The 17,909-nt window shown below is 42.1% G+C and overlaps 1 protein-coding gene across 1 annotated transcript; it reads right to left on the bottom strand.

Annotated features, from left to right (window-relative positions):
* Positions 1-27: 27 nt before the first annotated feature.
* Positions 28-14,430, bottom strand: elp1 (elongator acetyltransferase complex subunit 1). The gene is made up of 36 exons (XM_005726580.2): positions 14,306-14,430; positions 13,069-13,255; positions 12,667-12,819; positions 12,444-12,525; positions 12,136-12,216; positions 11,947-12,032; positions 11,675-11,865; positions 11,467-11,590; positions 11,277-11,370; positions 10,879-11,109; positions 10,626-10,796; positions 10,118-10,196; positions 9,874-10,029; positions 9,667-9,773; positions 9,385-9,488; positions 9,232-9,285; positions 9,038-9,143; positions 7,570-7,694; positions 7,249-7,322; positions 6,627-6,705; positions 6,286-6,365; positions 5,505-5,642; positions 5,252-5,337; positions 5,014-5,162; positions 4,493-4,616; positions 4,294-4,391; positions 2,704-2,905; positions 2,530-2,591; positions 2,342-2,404; positions 2,185-2,245; positions 1,969-2,082; positions 1,788-1,887; positions 1,560-1,687; positions 1,116-1,267; positions 292-370; positions 28-177 (listed from the first exon to the last, which is right to left on the bottom strand). Exons 2-36 carry the CDS (start codon positions 13,216-13,218, stop codon positions 110-112), a joined length of 3,951 nt encoding a protein of 1,316 aa, XP_005726637.1. The 5' UTR covers positions 13,219-13,255; positions 14,306-14,430; the 3' UTR covers positions 28-109.
* Between the last annotated feature and the right edge of the window lie 3,479 nt (positions 14,431-17,909).

A 17,909-nucleotide genomic window follows, 5' to 3' on the forward strand; every position in this document is an offset into this window, starting at 1 on the left:
TGAGCTCAAGAGAATGAACACATTTTATAAGAGAAGTCAATAATTGAGTCCTTCTTTATTACACGATTAGTATTTGACCTTACAGTTAAAAATTAAAAACAAAACTAATTCACTTCAGAACACTGAGCTTCCACTTGACACCGTTTCTCATCTTTGGAGCGGTCGGGACCTCGGCGTCTACGGAGGGGAAAAGATGGGAAACAATAAGAGAAAAATTTAATATTTATCTGACTAAAAAGGTGAAACTAAGGAGAAGAGAAGTGACTGGCTAAAGAAACAAATTGTGCTGACCTTGCTGTGAAGCTGCTGGTCTCTGCTGCTGTTGGAAAGAAGCCATGATGCTGTTTGCCGTGGAGTTTGGCCCAGTGAGCTGCAGAGCAGGAAAAGTTTAAGATTTATTTTTGGCCTTTGTCATTTTTATGACAGGTCAGTGGAGTGGGCAGGAAAGGAGGGAATGACGTTAAGGAAAAGGCCCACACTCATGCCGGTAGGACATGTCCACAATACCTTGCCTAGGTGACATCACAGTCAGATGCCAAACCAACTCATCTGGCTCCTTCGATGTGGAGGAGTAACGACTCGACTCTGTGTCCCTCCCAAATGATTTAAACCCTCACTCTAAAGGAGAGGCCAGCTCATAGCAATAAGTCAGATATGTCATACTTCTGAAGAACCTCCTGAAGAAACTACCACAGATTCCTCCGAGAAACATGTTTGAATTCTTTCTCAGTGACTGCAAAACACATGTCGACTGGTTGGGCAACTCCTACACACCCCAAATATCCTCAGGAGGCTAAAGAGCTGGTCCAGCGGTCCACAATCAGGAAGAAAACCTGAATCTGATGTTCGACTAATGGAGAGACCTCTCCAGTACCCTGCCATACATCTTCCCAGGAAGGCTGAATAGTGCAAACCCCCCAAATAGTGTACCCTTATCCCAGGCAGGGTGACCAGCTCCCTTTATTTGTTCTCTTTCATAAAAGGTCCTTTTAGTGTATTTAGGATTCATGTAAGTTCATGTAAATTCATGTAAGATAGATCTTTAGATCCATACTAATGCACAAAGCCAAATGTGCAGAAAGACTGTTAAAGACAATGATAAGAACTATATTTACCGGGGCTTGGCTGGTCTGCAGGCCTTCAGGCCACACCTCAGGAACTGCTGCCTCCATCATCTGCAGAGCTTCATCGTAGGTCAGCTGCAGCTTTTCTGCCTGTTTGTCAAACTGGAACAGCACCAACACCTTCAGCAGGTTGTGGACTTCCTCTGTCAGGGGGAATTAACAAATAAGGTTTCACCTAGATGGATGTAACATCACTGAAGGGCACAGTAACTTATACAAGTCTTGAATTCTGTATTAAAACAAGACGTGTGCATGTGAGCAGTAAAACTTTTCTACTTACTATGTTTAAATTGCACACCAAGTCAGACCAGGAATTAATCTTTTGATGTCGAGTTCAAACAAGAGGAATGATTATAAAGAAAAGCCTTGTGAAGGGGAGCAGCACTAAATGTGGACCAACAACTGTTTGCTGATGTTTTTGTTCCATAGTCGTACCTCTCATTTTGTCCACAGTAGTGATGATCTCAGCCAGGGCGAACATCAGTGCTCTGTCCTCCATTGGGCTTCCTTCCTTCAAGCTGAGCTTCTTTCTCTCTGCTTTCCGCCGGTTCTTCGATGATCTCCTGCGAGCACGTTGACAAACATTCCATCAGTAACAAAGCTGAAGTATTTTCCAGCTGGGCTACGCTTGACAAACTCTTAAGGTGGAAGCGGCTGGCTTACGAGGAGATGCGGGAGTTACTGTGAGAGTATTTGGAATTGGTCATCACACTGCTGGCTTCAGAGTAAAGCTCAGCGTCAGCACAGTCTGGACCGTCTTCGTCTGGTGAGGCGGACAAAAGGTCGGGTCACAACACGTTCACGTTAGATAACACAAAAACCGCTAATTCAGTCCGATTCTCACCGAGCATGTCCAGTCTGGCTTTCTCTTTCTGCTCTCGAACCACAGCCAGGCGGGTCTTGTGTCGGGTGAAAGTCCCAACCTGAGCCTCCAGGAAGGAGGTTTGGGTGTTTACAGCTGATGGAAAACATCAACATGCTAAGACTATGCCCTCTTTGTATGGCTGCCCTCTTTCTTAGTAGCATGGTTCAATAAAATAAGAGACTGAACTTCTCTTACCTTCTAATATGGCGGGTTTCAGGTTGGTTTCAGTGATGTCCTGTCTGTTGTGCATGTAAATCTGAGGCAGGCAGAGGAAATATTTGTGTTCTATTGTGTAAAAAGAAAGGTGAAGGCAAAGTGAAAAGGCCCAAGAGATGGCAGTTTATTTACTGACCAATCGGAGCGCCTCCTCCCAGGATGCCCCAGTGATTAGAGCTAAGATGGCTTCCTCACAGTCCTGTGGGAACAAAGGAAAATCAGGCATTCAGACCTTGGCTAGCAACTGCAGGCAGGAAGTGCTACATGATGATCTTTAGCTGTATCAGAATTTCTCAGGTTGGTCATGGCTGCAGAAGAGCTTACTTTAGCATACTGGTCCAACAGCAGAGCAGCTTCTGAGTAGCGCCTCTGTTCATTCAGCTTCTCTACAAAGGAACAAAGCAGAAACATTCACTGGAAATATAATCCAGCAGCGATGTGGCTTCTTGACTTTCCACTTAATCTCCAGGTCACATGACCACCTGTTCTTATGATTACCTGCCAGGTCTCTGGCCAGCAGAGCTAACTGGTCGGGTGGTAGCGGTATCTGCTGCGCCACGCAGATGGCGTTCCTCCAGCTGGAGCTGGTGGCAAAAGCTTGCAGGGCCCGTGCTGGCTCTCCACATCGCCAAAGGAGCAGGCCGGCCTGCTCCGCCTGCTGCTGCTCCACCAGGTGCTCGGCGTAGGCGCAGCTCAGTGTCTTGAGGTCAAAGAGCAAAGTGTCAAAATTAACTAGCATATAAACACAAGACCGGGTGAACAGGTGAGCGCTTTCTACGGGTGAATTTATGTGTGTGACCTTATTCACAGCGTAAAGTGCCACAGTGAGATTTGAAATGAGGGTTGATTATCGAAGAATGTAAAATAAATTCTCTATTTATATTTGTGTTAATTTCATCCATTACACTTTGCTCGGTGCCTTTTTATGCTTAAAAATGTTTTTAAGACATTTGTAGTCTGATTTCTCTTCTTTAAATTACCTCTAATAATAAAATAAAAACTTTTTAAAATTGTTCTCCTTTTCTTTAAATTAAGAAAAAACTTTTATATTTAATGTCTTAAGATCTGTCCAGCTTTCATCCAAAAGGCTTCGGTGTCTTTAACTCAAACTGAACCTCACGTAACCCAAGACGTGGCTCACTGCAGTCACAGACGCCACGGTGTGATGTGAGTGTGGGCCAAATCGCCTGGTAAAGCATCTCAAGTCTGTGTTATACTTCAACACCATCAGCTGGTGTTGAAGACCACCACCTCTGTTTGATGATGGTCAATCACAGTGGATCTACATGGCCTCTTTTGCTTAAACCACGTGTCGTGTCTACTCAGTCCAAAATGTAAACATCTGCACTTAAAGGAAAGAGGAGAGTACAGCTGAGTCCTGGGCCTCATGTTGTGCCGTGGCTGTTCAGTCTCTCCTATGTAAAAGGTCCAAACGCTCCTCCCTGCACTGCACAGCATACAAGGGGACAACCCTGCAAGGGGTTAAATACCTGAGAGTCAGTGTTTACAGCTGTATGAGGTGAAATGTTTCAAATGTTTCACTCCATCCAGATCTGTGGATGACTGAGAACACAACACTGACAAATTTCACATTTAACAAATTATCTTTTAAAAAACTTGAGTCTGGGAAAAACAAGCACAATCTCAACAAAATGCCTCAGTTTTCCCACATCCATCCAGTCATTACAAAGAAATTCCACTAGTAAATCAAAGAGCCCCATCAGCACGGCTCTTTTGGGTTTAACCACTTGACTTTGGTGTGGCATGGCAGACAATGTGGGATGTCTTTGTCAGACAAAAGGCTGTAAAACTGACAAAGAATCAGACCTCTGGCCTGGAAACAATAACAGCTCAGAAAGCCTCTTTCATCGTGATTTAGCCTTGATGATTTTTATGCCATTTTATTTTCCATTTTTTCTGCAAAACTATCCTCGGGGCCAGATTAAGCCCTTCTGTGGGTGTGTGTTTGTCATTCCTGGTATTAGTGATTTGAAAAACTATGATCAGTGTCATGAATGCATGTGTCATGTTGCAGTGTTTGGGTTCAGCTCGACACGGACCTGAAACAGTCCTGAGCTGTGTGCGTACCTTGTAGTGAGCGCTGTCTGCTGAGTACAGTCTCAGAGCTTCACTGTAGAGCTTCTGTTCCTTCACGAGCTGCAGAGCTTCAGGAAAATGTTCCTCTCCTGTACAAAAACACTCATCATGTAACTTAAAAAGATTCTGGCAGAGTTTCCAAAAACAGCAACTCTCATAAGACCAAGCTGACAGGCACAAGCGGACTGACCACACTTGCTGAGATGGTGCAGGGCCTTTCTGTAGCGCTTCAGGTGTTTGTCGATGGTGTAGCGCTGGTAGTTTGGCTCCAGGCTCTTCAGCATGTTCAAGAAAGGCAGGTACTCTTTGGGGTCCTGCAGCGATTGAGGAGATAGCAACATGAATCAGCTGTATCCTTACTCTATACACAATGTGAAAGATTAACCTTTCTGTTGCTGCACAAAAAATAAAGATCTCAAAACTTTGGACATGGAAAAGTCTTTAATTCACACCAAATTTACTGATACTCTTTCCCCTGATTACACCACAGGCTCTCAGAGCATTAAAGTCTCCTGTTTAATGTTTGAAAAATATATATATCAAATGGTCTATCATTATTAGAAATAATGTAAAACGTATTTTAAATAACACATCCTGATGATCCACTAACTTATTTACTGATCTCACTATCAACGATTCTGTATAAAGTATATAGTATATCATGGCACTGAGGTAAAGTCTGGTGGTTCCTCTTCCCCTACAGTCTCCTACCTTCTGGGATTTCTCCGCCACCATGAGTACGAGGTCAAAGTCGTATGTTCCCAGCGAGTAGTCATAAAGGTCGTTGACATTGACGAGGAAGAGGAGGTACTTTAACGCCTCCTCAGCACTCACAGCACCAGGAGCTTTAGGAGGGTTCTCTAAATAGGAATGCACACACAGAGCACTGAGTGAAGGATCAGAGCAAGTACAGACAGAAAGGTCATCGATGGGTCTAAGGTGTGCTCACCTCGAAGCTCGTGGACCTTCTGCAGAGCAATTTCCAGCTCAGGAACAGTCTTCTTCACATGAGCAGTAAGGATGGACAGACAGAACCTGAAAGGAGAATTGTTTTATGTCCCACTGCTCCCATCAAATGATCCAATTACTGAACATTTCTAATCCTTCCTAGTTTTACTTTCAGCTATTTTAAGATCGCAAATAGTACAGTTTGTTACATTAATATGTTTACTATCATTTAAGAAAAAAAAGATTTCACTGACTTGTTTGGATCCATTGATTCCATGACACTCCGTAAAGCATCACACACCACGTCCACTTTCTTCTGCTTCGAGGCAGGCTGAGGCTGGACCGGGCTACTTTCAGAACGGGGGTACATACTACCGGTCGTATCCTCCTCTCTGAGTAAAAAACGGAAGAAAATTTTTTTTTTTTTTGTTTAAATAAAAATAAAAAACAAACTGCAACCTTCAGGGATTAAAGATCGAAACAAATGCACAAATAATAAGAAACTGCAGTTCCTAAAATGTCCACTTGAGGCTCCAGCAGTGAGTCAGTCCCCATAGACGCCCATGTTAAAATCTCTTTACAGCAGAAATAAACATGTTTACAGCCTGATACAAAACTGTTTTGATCCAGGCATCCATCTTTTCACGTATAGCCAATTTACAGTCACCAGTTAAACCAATATGCAAGTCTATGGGCTGTGGGAGGGAACTGGAGTGCCCGGAGAAAACCCACAAACAAAGGATCTAACAAATAATATGACTCAATGGGAACGAACATCCAATATTTTCAGCTTTATTAAATTCTAGTATTTTAATTAATCAGTTAGTACTAATTAGCAGGCATCTGTTTCTATGCACTGCACCAATACTAAACATTCTTTTCCAATAGGATAACTTGTGGCTGAAATGTTGATGCCAAGTCTTTAAAATGCAGTAAAAACAGCAGTTTTTAAAAACAGCAGGTGATGTCACACCATACAGTCATTTTTCTTTTAAGGTGAGAATGTATTCCTTTGACCTCTTTGAAAAGTCTTACTTGAGTTCAGTGAGGAAGAGGTTGATGTGGTTGATGGAGCTGAGCTGTTTGATGAAGGTCTCTATGTTCTCCAGGAAAGCCTTTGAAGAAAAATAACATTGTTTTTACTCATTCACAGCCTTGTTATAGCTTAGAAACATCCACCCATCCATCCATCTTTCAGTGTCTATGCACAGAAACCTCCTGCAGCTTCTCTGGCTTTGCAATATATTCACATCACTTTTGGTGACTAATAGTAGATATTACTATAAACTTTAGCTTCATTTTAAATAAACAGCCTGCCCTGAACATTAAAGGAAAATAAAAAGTTATAAAACTACACATAAAGACGCAGAACAAACCTTTGGGTTGTGATCATAAATGAAGTTCAGGTTGATCCTCAGCTTCCTCATGCATTCAAAGGCGTCTCTGAATTTCAAACTGGTTATAAAAAAAACAAGTTGAATGTTTTCAGTCTTAACACATTATTTATAAGATTTAATTAATTAATTTAAAGGGTTTTAAAAAAAGGTAATGGAACAGATCATCACAGCCTGGGAGCAGAAGGTTGTTGCTGAGATTTCGGCTACAGTATTTAGAGGTGTGATGTCTGGTTCTCAAACTTTTTGGAAGCGTAGACAGGGAGACATTTTTAAAAGCTCTTCCTCAGAAATGTCAGGTGCACATATGTTTACAGTCATTTGTACTCTCAGATCCCGCATGAACTGTGTACTAAAACTTTCTAAATTCTTCCAACTGTTTCATAGCAACAAACAGAAATAACTTTGAATTTTAGCCATAAACAGAATATATTTTAAAGATAAACTCCATGAATAAAAAGGACCCAAAATTTTAAAAAGAAGGCCATCATCTACGCAAACACGTCTCATTTGTATGATTTAGTGTAAAATGTTTAGTCTTGGCTCTGGATATCAGAACCTTAATGTTCTCTGAAAGAACATAACAAGACGATCTCAAACGCACCTATCCAGCCACTTCCTGAGCTGAGCCAGCACCAGCGCTCTGTGATGTATGGTCTCCAAATTCCCACGAGGCATCTGGATGGACACAATTTAAATCAAAATCCCGGTCCCCACACATTTGAAGGCATTTTTGACAGTCAAAATATGGTTTTAGTGGCAGGGTTACAATTAGATTATGGTTAGGTTTAGGGTAAGGGTTAGGCATTCATTTTTGATGGTTAGGGTAAGGGGCTAGGGAAACCATTATGTCAATGAAGGTCCTCACTAAGATAGCTGAACGGGCTTTTGTGTGTGTGTGTGTGTGTGTGTGTGTGTGTGTGACCTGCAGAATCACTCTGGTGTCTTGTGGCACCACAGTGACGATCCTGGATCCTCTCTCCACTCGTCTAAGTGTCTCATCATTCTGATCATTCTGACCGCCATCGGAGGCTAGAGCTGCCTGCAACCCTGTGGGGTCAAAGTTCACTCAGCTCACCATCACTATTACACACAAAGAAAGAAGACCTTGCTCAGTAAATGAAAAACATTTATGTCCAAGCTACAGTGAGCTGTAAATGACCAAGCTACTCACTTCTTCTTTATGGAAGAGCCCAGAAACCCATTTGAGTGTATTGGTGATTCATTCTTACAGTCAATAGCCAGAGCTCACGGCTGTAGGTGAACATTTATGTGTGATCCATGTAGAAACATGGATCACACATAACATGGATCATAGATCAAACAGATGGAGTAAATTTCTAGCTCAGCTCCCTCTTCACTACAACAGACCAGTATAGCATCTGTACTACAGACTGATCGCCCACTCTGCTTTTCCCTCAGTTAAGAAAATAAGACCTCAAAGATACTAAAACTCCTCCACCTGTGGAAACAAATCATACTTGACCCACAGTGGGCTCTTTCCCAACTAAAAACCATGACGATTACGATGCACAGTTAGCAGGGATTTATGCTTCAGCGGGAAATCTACGCTGTAACCTGACGTGCACCTCTTGAGAAATATTACTACACTCTGGGTCAGCGCAGCCCACAACTACAGTGATGAGCCTGTTCAGTGCAATTCATCCTGATCCTGCACATTTCCCGCTACTTTTTCACTGCAGTTTTTGAATTTTTCAATAAGAGATTAACGATCATCACAACAGAATAAGAAAAGAAAATTATAGCATCAATATAAAGACTCACAAATGTCAGCAGATTCCTGCTAAAAAGATCAGAATTGATGTGAGGGAATGTACAAAGAAGGGGAAAAACCTGAGGGACAAATATGTCTGCCTTAAAAAAGAAAAACTGCACAAAGCAAATGGAGTGGACCCAGGAAGGGAAAAAACAAAATTAAAGGAAAAAAACAAACAAACAGCATTTTATTTGTTTTTAATTGGATGGTACTGTATATAAAACACTAGAAAAAGACCACATGATAATTAGGCCTTAGCCTCCCTGGGACAAGGTTGCGACTGGAGCCTAAAGGGCAAGTGTCTGGAGTCTAATACCCAAAAGGTTTCTGAGCGCATAGAAGTGTTCAGTCCCCTCACTTCCAACCGTCCCCCAGCCTCAGTAAACATTTACTGACAGATTTATGAGCTCAAAGCACTATTTTCAAGTTCATTTAGTAAATATGGTCCTTGTTACATAAACCATAGTGTGATCACACAGCCAGTGTGCAATGTTAAAACACCAAGATGATGACACTGAAAACACTCAGAGGCTTCTATCCACCAGGTCATGAACCATCATGATTGTTACTTTCACACCTGGTCTCTAAGGCCTATTAAGAGGAGGAAAAATCCCACCTTTCACTGTGAGCGTGCTCAGCTGGAGGCATCGGCAGGTGTGTGAGTGCGTGGTGACGAGGAGGAAGTCGTTGCAAATCGCAAAGGAAGAAACACTAGAGGCGAGCTGAAAGTAAGCAGAGACAAATGCACATATTTCTAATAAGCTCTGCTGCTTCTTCACTGCCAATGAAACAAGAAAGAAAAATGCAGACCTCTGAGTCTCCAGCATATAGGTGAGATCTCTCCGTCAAGCCGAGCAGATATTCCTGAGGATGAAAAGCAAAAGCATACATGAGCATCAGGCCTGCAGACTAGAACTTAGAGACAATTACTCATGTAATTAATTTATGCTGGTGAGTTTCTACCTCTCCGCCGATGCTGCAGAGGGCCATCTGGACACAGGGAACAGGAAAGTTGATGCTACAGCCACTGGAGTCTTGCCAGTCCTCCACTGATGGCTCTTGACAATCTACACAGAAATATACAGAAATAAAACATTTATTCCTGTAAACTGATACAGCTTCCTTACATGTACAACAAGCTTCAAAGGAAAGTATCAACATGTCAGAAAAATGAAAAAAGGAAAATTAACCCCCCACCCCATGGATCAGTTGCTAAAACGCATGAATAAAGGTACGTTTGCTGACCCCAGATCAGTTTCCTGATCCGTCCATCCTCCAGCTGCAGGGCCACAGTTCCTGTCTGAGAGGAATGAACCACACTGACCACAACACCGTCCACTTCCACCTCAGACCTGAGGCAGAAAAATCACTATTAGAAAGATTAATTGTTAATGACATCTGTGACACGCTACAAGCTTTACGGGGCTGCAGGAGGTTTCTTAGTTTGCAGACCTGACAGTGAGGGTATCACCAGCATCCTGACTGGGGCGGAGCATCAGCAGGGTGGAGGAGGTTGGCAGCAGACCAGGACTGACACCCAAAAACAGCTCATCCTGCAGCCACAGCAGCTGCCGCAGAGCCAGAGGAACATCCTGAAGAACTGCCGGTCTACAGGAGGGAAAAAAATCTGGGGAAACTGTAGAAACAGCCTAATCAGGTGAAGAAAATGAGAATGTGTGTCTGAAGACTGTGTTACCTGAAGGACTTCTGCAGGATGAGAGGATGAGACACAACCCTGAACCCATCTGCCAATTTGTTTGATTTTTCTCCTGAATCTGGAATCATGCAGGAAGATAAAGTCATGTTTATGAGACAAAAAAATTTAAGACACAGTCACATAGGTCTTCTTCTAGCCACAAAACTTTAAGTATTATGATTTTTTCTTTTAAGTAGGTTGTATTTTCACTTAAATTTAGAAGTTTCATTTTTATTTCAGAAGTAAACGCTCTCTGGTTTTAACATCCGGTAAACATCGCTTTTATGCATTTGATGAATAGATTTTAAAAGGTGTTACATTCTAAAACTACATGAATCTATAAACTTCAACTTTTTTTCTGAAGGAAAATTAATAAAATGGTAAATGGCCTGTATTTATATAGCGCTTTACTAGTCCCTAAGGACCCCAAAGCGCTTTACGTATCCAGTCATCCACCCATTCACACACACATTCACACACTTAGATTAATTTGTTTTTATTAAGCCACCTTGGGTGTAGACTGAAATCTGTCCATCGGCGGTGAATGCTGCCAGTTGATTGGTTCCCTCAGGCTGGCACAGAAAGGTCACCTGGTTAACTGGGGATTTTAACTGGAGCTCGAAGGAACACATGGGAGGAGGAACCACACACTGCCGGAAGGTCGTCACCAAGATTTTTTCTGAGGGGATTTTGGTAAATCTTAACACCATACTGGAATAAATCTACAACTGAGCACCCTCTCATCTTTCATTGACCCTTACCTCCATCAATCACAGCCACGCTGGCGTTGTCAGTGGCGTCCAGTCCAGTGCTCCGTTCTGTTGTCCAGCCCCAGTCGTAGGTGATACTGGTCCAGCTCCGGTTCACCACATGGAGCCGTAGGGGGCGCTCCGGGTCCCAGCAGACACAAACTGGCACCTTCTGAGGGTCTGGTCCAAACTCCAGGCTCTGCTTCAGATACCAGTGGTAGTTTGCCACTGTCCACAGCTGGACTGCAGAGCGAAGACACTTTTTTTGTTTCCTGATTTTCTGACTGACTACAACATGCAACACTCTCCACATTAACGGTATTTTTCCTGTTCCTGCTTGTTAACAAAAATGAGCTTGCAGCTGGTGGCATCTGTGGCAGACAGTTCACTAAATCTGATGGTGAACTTACTGTAAGCGTTGACCTGTCCATCCTCTCCAGCACTCATGTCCTCCAACCAGACGACTAAAACAGCGGAGTCACTGTTCCACAGGAGCTCCTTCACCTAAAAACACAAACACAGTGCAATGATCTGATTAAACTCTCCACTGGATCAGAAGCTGCAGTGTTCGTGCAGAAAGAGTGATTTCGATGAGCATGCCTTGGCTTGGGCTTTACTGAGCGGCAAAGCGAAGTCTCCATGCAGCAGCCCATTCTTCTCCATGAACACCACGCTGTGCTTGTTGGGATGGCGCTGAGTGCTTGCTATCAGGCTGCCTGAAGGTCTGAAGCAGACAACAATAAGTGTGCTTCAGATTTATAAAAGTTCTCCAGAGAGAGAAAGGGGGAAAACTAATGAACTAACTTACTTCCAGCAGAGCACCTGCTCCAGGCCGTTGATGGGCTCGCTGGTGGCTTGCAGGACACCCTCCCTGTTCCAGACTCTGACCTTCCTGGCTCCAGTTTGGGGACAGATGGCACTGACAGCAAAAAGTTGCCCGTCCCCTCGCCACGTCACCCGTGGCCTGTGGTCGTCCCATGATACAGCAGGTTGCACCTCCTGCAGGCACATGATCAAATCATCAACTTGACTTTACAGTTTCTTTTTATAAACTCAAATATTTGAGTAATTAAAAGGGACCTGGATCTTCCTCTGTGCTGCCTGTTTGCCCTCTGAGCCATGAAACTGAGTCTCCTTCTTCCCCCAGCCCACGGTGATGAACTTCCCTGCAAAACAAACTTATGTGGGTGAGCACATCACCGTCTGGTGAACCTGAGTAGCTCCTGATACTCAGCTGGGAGACCACTAATTTTTTTAGAGTCACTGTACCTTCACCAAAATCGTCCTGGTGGATTCCAACCTCTGTGATCGGCTCAAAGTCTTTAGTCATCATGATGATCGTTTCCTGGCCTGTGAACACAAAACACTAGTGACTCAACCACAACACCTATAACTGTGTGTGATCAATAATTACCTAAGCTATGATGTGTCACAAAATAAAAAAAATAAAAAAAACTCCAAATATTGAACATTCCATCACAGATGAACTTTTCTTCATCTGTGATGGTTTCTAATCTAAGAAATATTGCTCAATATGGAAATCATCAGCATTTCTGATGATTATATAACATACTGACCAGTAGTGAGAATCACAAGCTCTTCATCAGGACTCCAGCTCATCGAGGTGAGGCCCCTATCAACACTGCCGACGCACTCCAGCTGTGGATCAGAGCACACTTGCTGAGGACCCCGATTGTCCTAACTTCTTTCCCCCTGATCATAACCAGAGCTTGAACCTAACTTCAGATTTTTTGGGGGACACAAGTTTTAAAAATCTGTCTGACTTTGAGCATTACTAACCTGGCAGGTGTTGAGGTTAAAGAGGACGACATCACCACCTGCTGTGGCCAAACATGCAGACTCCAGTTCAGCCAGGTCCTGAAGTCCGACCACAACCCCGCTGCCGTCCTCTGGAAGGAAACCGTCTGCTGTCAAAGAGGCTTCACTGATAACCTGCCGAAGAAAAACGGAGAAGAGCTGAAAGCTTATAAGAAAGACGCCCTGTTCAAGTCCCAAACAGAACAGGTATGAAGAAATTCCAGGTGCACCTTGAGGCAAACATATGTTACACTTAAATATTCAAATTTGGACACTTGAAACACATCCGTCTCCTCACTGAATCACGCTAAACTACACCCTGTTGAGTATTAACAGCACTTCATAGTATTTCCAGTGTGTTAGTGTTACATCATCGCTTCTCACCTGGCCTGTCCGGGGGTCGTACTCTGTGATGCAGTACTGAGAGGCGATAAGCAGTGAGCCGGTGTCCGCCCGCACAGAGAAACACTGGGGCGAGCCTGGACCCTGCAGCTCCGAGCTCCGAAGGCTCTTCAGAAGTTTCAGATTCCTCATTTCACCTCAGGACCTGCCTCCAAGTGCCAAAGGAGACCTGACACAGTATGTTTGGTACAAATTAGGCAAAAAAATAAATGTTTGGTTGAAAGAGTTTTTACCTAAATTACCACAGATTAAAACCACAATATCTGTGTTTCAGTTTTAAAACTCAACACTTAATAATATTGGAGGGAAATATAGAATAACTATGCTGAATGTGGAGAAAATGACGTTTGCATTTGTTTTGTTTTACTGGAAAAGTCTCATATCCATTCAACCTCATCTTTTAAACCAGCATTATTATTTTGAAAGTCTAAAATGTACAACAAAGAAAGAAATGGATGTTATCAGCTGAAAAATTCATCTAAAGAAGTCACATACTTAGTTTGTTTTTCCCTTTAGTTATATTCTCCATACACATTTTTTAGTTTGCTCTCAAATGAGATGGTACACTCAAAAAACTAACAATAGAATCAGAAAATATCACATATGAAAAAAATAATGCAGGAACAATTCTACATTTCATAGAAAATAAAAAGTTATTTTTAGTTTTGCCTTATGATGGGAAACAAATCTTAAAAGTGCCCAAACAAATTATAAAATAAAATAATAAAAATAATGTATCCTCATCAATACTGGGTTATTTACGAACGACTGCAACTGTATTTATCAAGGCTATTTTAACTGTTTACATTTCTCCAGATTCATAAACATTAAATATATAAATACACATTCTTGTTTCACATGAGTTTAATTACTATTCAAAGGCGTGAAAATAACTTCGAGCCTCCTTACAGGAATATTTACGTATGTAAGGAATCGTATTAAGCTGTTAGCAAGGTTTCTGAGTCAGGACTGAACGTTTTTTACACATAAACAGTAAAATAAATAAATAAAAGTGATGATGGCAAAAGTTTTTTAAAGACATTTAACATTTTAAACAGCTGGTTTGTTGTCCAGCACTTGCTCAGTGTGAGAGGGATGAAGACGCCGAGGCTACAGGGTGTCCGAAAATGGAACAAGACGTGCTAGCTTGCTTTAAGCTAAAGAAACTTTAATACGCGACGAGAACAAAATAAAACGATAACAAAAATAATAAACCCACCGTGAAAAAACAAGCCGAGGTAAGGAAAATCTCTCCAGTCTCCAACATCAACAACATGCATGTGGCGGTGTCAGACTCACAACCTTTAACCTCTGACGCGGAAACATGAATTGGTGGCTATGTCGCCCCCTAGCGGCGCGGAGGGAATCTAAACGGCTACTGAATATGGAGAAGTTAAAACGATATTGATCTTTCATCACATATTTATTACAATCGTGTGTGTTTTTCTGTGTTTTATGGGAAAAATATTTTGCACTCAAATGGAAATTTCAGGGTTTTATCTAGAAATTTCAACTTCCTAATATTCACTTGTGATTAAAAAATAAATAAATAATTAAAAACTCAGAATTTTGCGTTTTTACAATTAAAATCTGAGATAATACATCAAAGTTTTGCCTTGTGTATGCCAGAAATACTGTTTTGTTTTTATTTGAATTACATTTTATAACTTCTAGTAAGTATAAATGGACACTAGAAGTCTAGTGTATTTTCCTCTTGCTGTTGTAGCTCCTGTTAAACCTTCGGCTGTTGTTTGGTCTGGTAATAACCAACCTTCTTCCACAGATCAGAATCTGTTTGTGACCCACATGTTTCAAGGGATCATGCCCACAAAAAGTGAGATATTCTACTTCTCAGGTGTAGACAATTTAAATTTAAACCCATGCAACATCCAGAAGCTGTCACCTCTGCAAGACCAACAGTGCTGCAGATGGGCATAATACTAGAGGCATTACAGAAGCGGATAAGTCCACTACTACATGAGTAGGTTAAAAATCTGGTGGAAGTCAGTTTTATAAACTGCATCAACTGTGGTGCGTCTGACTGTAGTTTGCTTGGACCACGCCCGCCACTGAAAGAGATCACCCACACTCACAATGACAGGTACCCCACCTGAAGAACAGGAGGGATCATGACACCGAGTTGTTATTGAGAGTGTAACTATAAATGAAAGCAAACCTGCACCTTTGCCCCTATTACCCTGACAGGATCTCTACAGGTTTCTGAAACAGCTCCACGATCTAATACTGCCAAAACATCAAGGCCAAGCATGACCCTCTGGGGCAGAGAAATGAAGTCACCACTAAAGAGGCTGGCTCCAAAAGCGAATCACTTCCCACAGACTCCCATGCTAAAATGGCTCCTCATTAACTGTAACTGTAGGCACTTCAGAAAGAAGTCTGGAAGAAATCTTTGTTGTGATGCTTCACTGAGGAGCAGAAGGAGAAGTTGGTGGAAAAAATCAGTGTCAGAGTGAATAATCTGTAAAGTGACATAATGCAAACCAGAGCAGCAACTTCCTGCTTCCTGCTGTTTTTAAATCTGGAAAATTTGAGGACGCATTTGTTGGAACAACTTAAGCCCACCCTGGAGGTCCAGTTCCAGTCCAGTTCACCTCCTCCAAACTGCTCCTATCAGCCTGCTCACATCTCCTCGTGCAGGTTTAAATTTTCTGCTGTGATGCTTTCCTGCTGATAATCTGCTTGTGTGGGGAAATGAAGAGCAGCTGTCACACAGACATGGACACGTTATGTCTTTGTGCAGAGGGAGTTTAAATGTGGAGTGGTTTCCACTTTCAGATATTCAGATATAAAATCACATCGAACTAAAATAAATCAGTATTTAACCCCAGAAAACAGAAAGTCTTTTCTTTTTTCTTTTTTAAAGGGCGATCTGAAGCCAGGAACAGACATGTCAGAGACATTTAAGTTCATGGACCAGTAAGAGGAAAAACTGTGACTTCAAACAAAGCCACTGAGCCATTGTAATGTTTTTTCATCTGGAATGGCAACTCAAAAGCAACAGAGGAAACAAATGCTATGAGACTTAAATGTCCACTCTGCTGGAGAAGAGATCACTGAAGAAACTGTCCGAAATCCTGACCACCCTCTGCACCACAGGCAGCACCAACAGAGTGATTCTGCACATGACAGATACAGGAAATCATTTCACATCCACTAATTCTGTATAATACTGCACATCTGTCCAGCAGAGAATCATCTATTCTTTAATTTTATTGACACATGCATAAATAAAACACCAGACACTTTATTAGGTACACTTTATCAGTGCCAGGTGGAATCCTCTTTTGCCTTCAGACCTAAACTTAACTTGTAACATGTAAACGTTGACACGGCAGCATCACACAGTTGCTGCAGATTTGTAGGCTGCTCGTCCAAAGGTGCTCTGTTGGACAGAGATCTGGTGATTGTGGAGGAAGTTTGAGTACAGTGAACTCGTCGTGATGTTCAACACACCAGTCTAAGATAATCTGAGCTTTGTGACATGGTGCGTCATCCTGCTGGAAGCAGCCGTCAGACAATGGCTACACTGTGGTTCTAAACAGCTGGATGAGGAGTGGTGTTTAAACAATCCTCAGTTGGTAAAGTCTGAAGGACAACATCCCCCACATCATCACACAACCAGCTCTAGCCTGAACCGCTGATCCATGATTTCATGTTGTTCGCATCAAATCCTGAACGTTCCAGCAGAAACTGAGCCTCATTGGCCTGTTTCCTGTTCCTAGCCATCAGGAATTGCACTCGCTGTGACCTTCTGCTGCTGTGTCGAGGTATTGTGTATTCAGAGATGCTCTTCTGCATACCTTTGTTGGAATGAATCGTTATTTACTTATTAGTGGTTACTGTAGCCTTGCTTGAATCAGCCCGTCCTCTGACCTCTGGCATCAATAAGACACTTCTTCTCAGAAAACTGCTTCTCACTGTATATTTTCTCTTTTTCAGATTCTCTGTAAACCTTATAGATAGTTGCTCTGGAAAATTATTTTAGCAGTTTCTGAAATACTCAGATCAGCCAGTCTTTCAAAAACAACCATGCCACATTAAATATCACTTAAATCACATTTTGTCCACATTCTGATGTTTGGTTTGAACATTAACTGTTTATCCTGACCATGTACATGCCTAAAGGCATTGGATACTGCCAAGTGGTTGGCTGAGTGGCTGATTAGATATTTACGTTAGTAAACACTTCAACAGCTGTACCTAATAAAGTAGTCAGTGAATGTGTATGTTTTTTGTTCTTTTTAGATGAGAGGAAAAGGGCAAAGTGAATAACTTCATGTCAGCAGATCTTCTGTGGCCACCATAATCTCGAATCTTTACTGGATACTGATGTTTCTATGTATGATTTAGTAAATATAAGGGAGATGGAAAAGGTGATGGGGTGTCCATTCCTATTCATTTTGTTCAGCACACGAGATGAAAATTAAATTAAATTAAAGTTCCTAGCAGCCTTTTTGGCTTTTAGTGTGTGTTTCAAACACAGATTTTTTTTTCTTTGTTAAAACCACCCCTGACTGTGTGAGATATTCGTCGGTGTCATCACCACCACGATGAACACAGATGGAAAAACTTCAGCCCTGCCTCAGTTCACAGAGAACGCGTGGGCCGACTGTATGAGTTTCAGGAGCTGATGTGAGGAGAAAATCATGTCATCTGTATGAAGTAATGTCAGAAGACAAATCTGAGCTGCAGCTGTTTAATGCCCGAGAGAGATGGAGGGCAATGAGATCATATGCAAATCTCATATCATCATCTTCATTTTAAATAATCCCTTTTTTTGTGAACCTCAGTGACCTGAACCA

This window comes from Pundamilia nyererei, unplaced genomic scaffold, assembly GCF_000239375.1.
Source record: "Pundamilia nyererei isolate P.nyererei 1_Seehausen unplaced genomic scaffold, PunNye1.0 scaffold00020, whole genome shotgun sequence".
Lineage (NCBI taxonomy): Eukaryota > Metazoa > Chordata > Actinopteri > Cichliformes > Cichlidae > Pundamilia > Pundamilia nyererei.

What these genes read in the sequence shown, in the direction of transcription:
- elp1 (XM_005726580.2), bottom strand. Translation starts at nt 13,218, where the DNA reads ATGAGGAATCTGAAACTTCTGAAGAGCCTTCGGAGCTCGGAGCTGCAG. An exon ending in GATTTCAGTCTACACCCAAG is followed by an intron (nt 10,197 to 10,625) that starts GTGGCTTAATAA and finishes GCATGATTCCAG; the next exon opens with ATTCAGGAGAAAAATCAAAC. An exon ending in GAATCAATGGATCCAAACAA is followed by an intron (nt 5,338 to 5,504) that starts GTCAGTGAAATC and finishes TTCTCCTTTCAG; the next exon opens with GTTCTGTCTGTCCATCCTTA.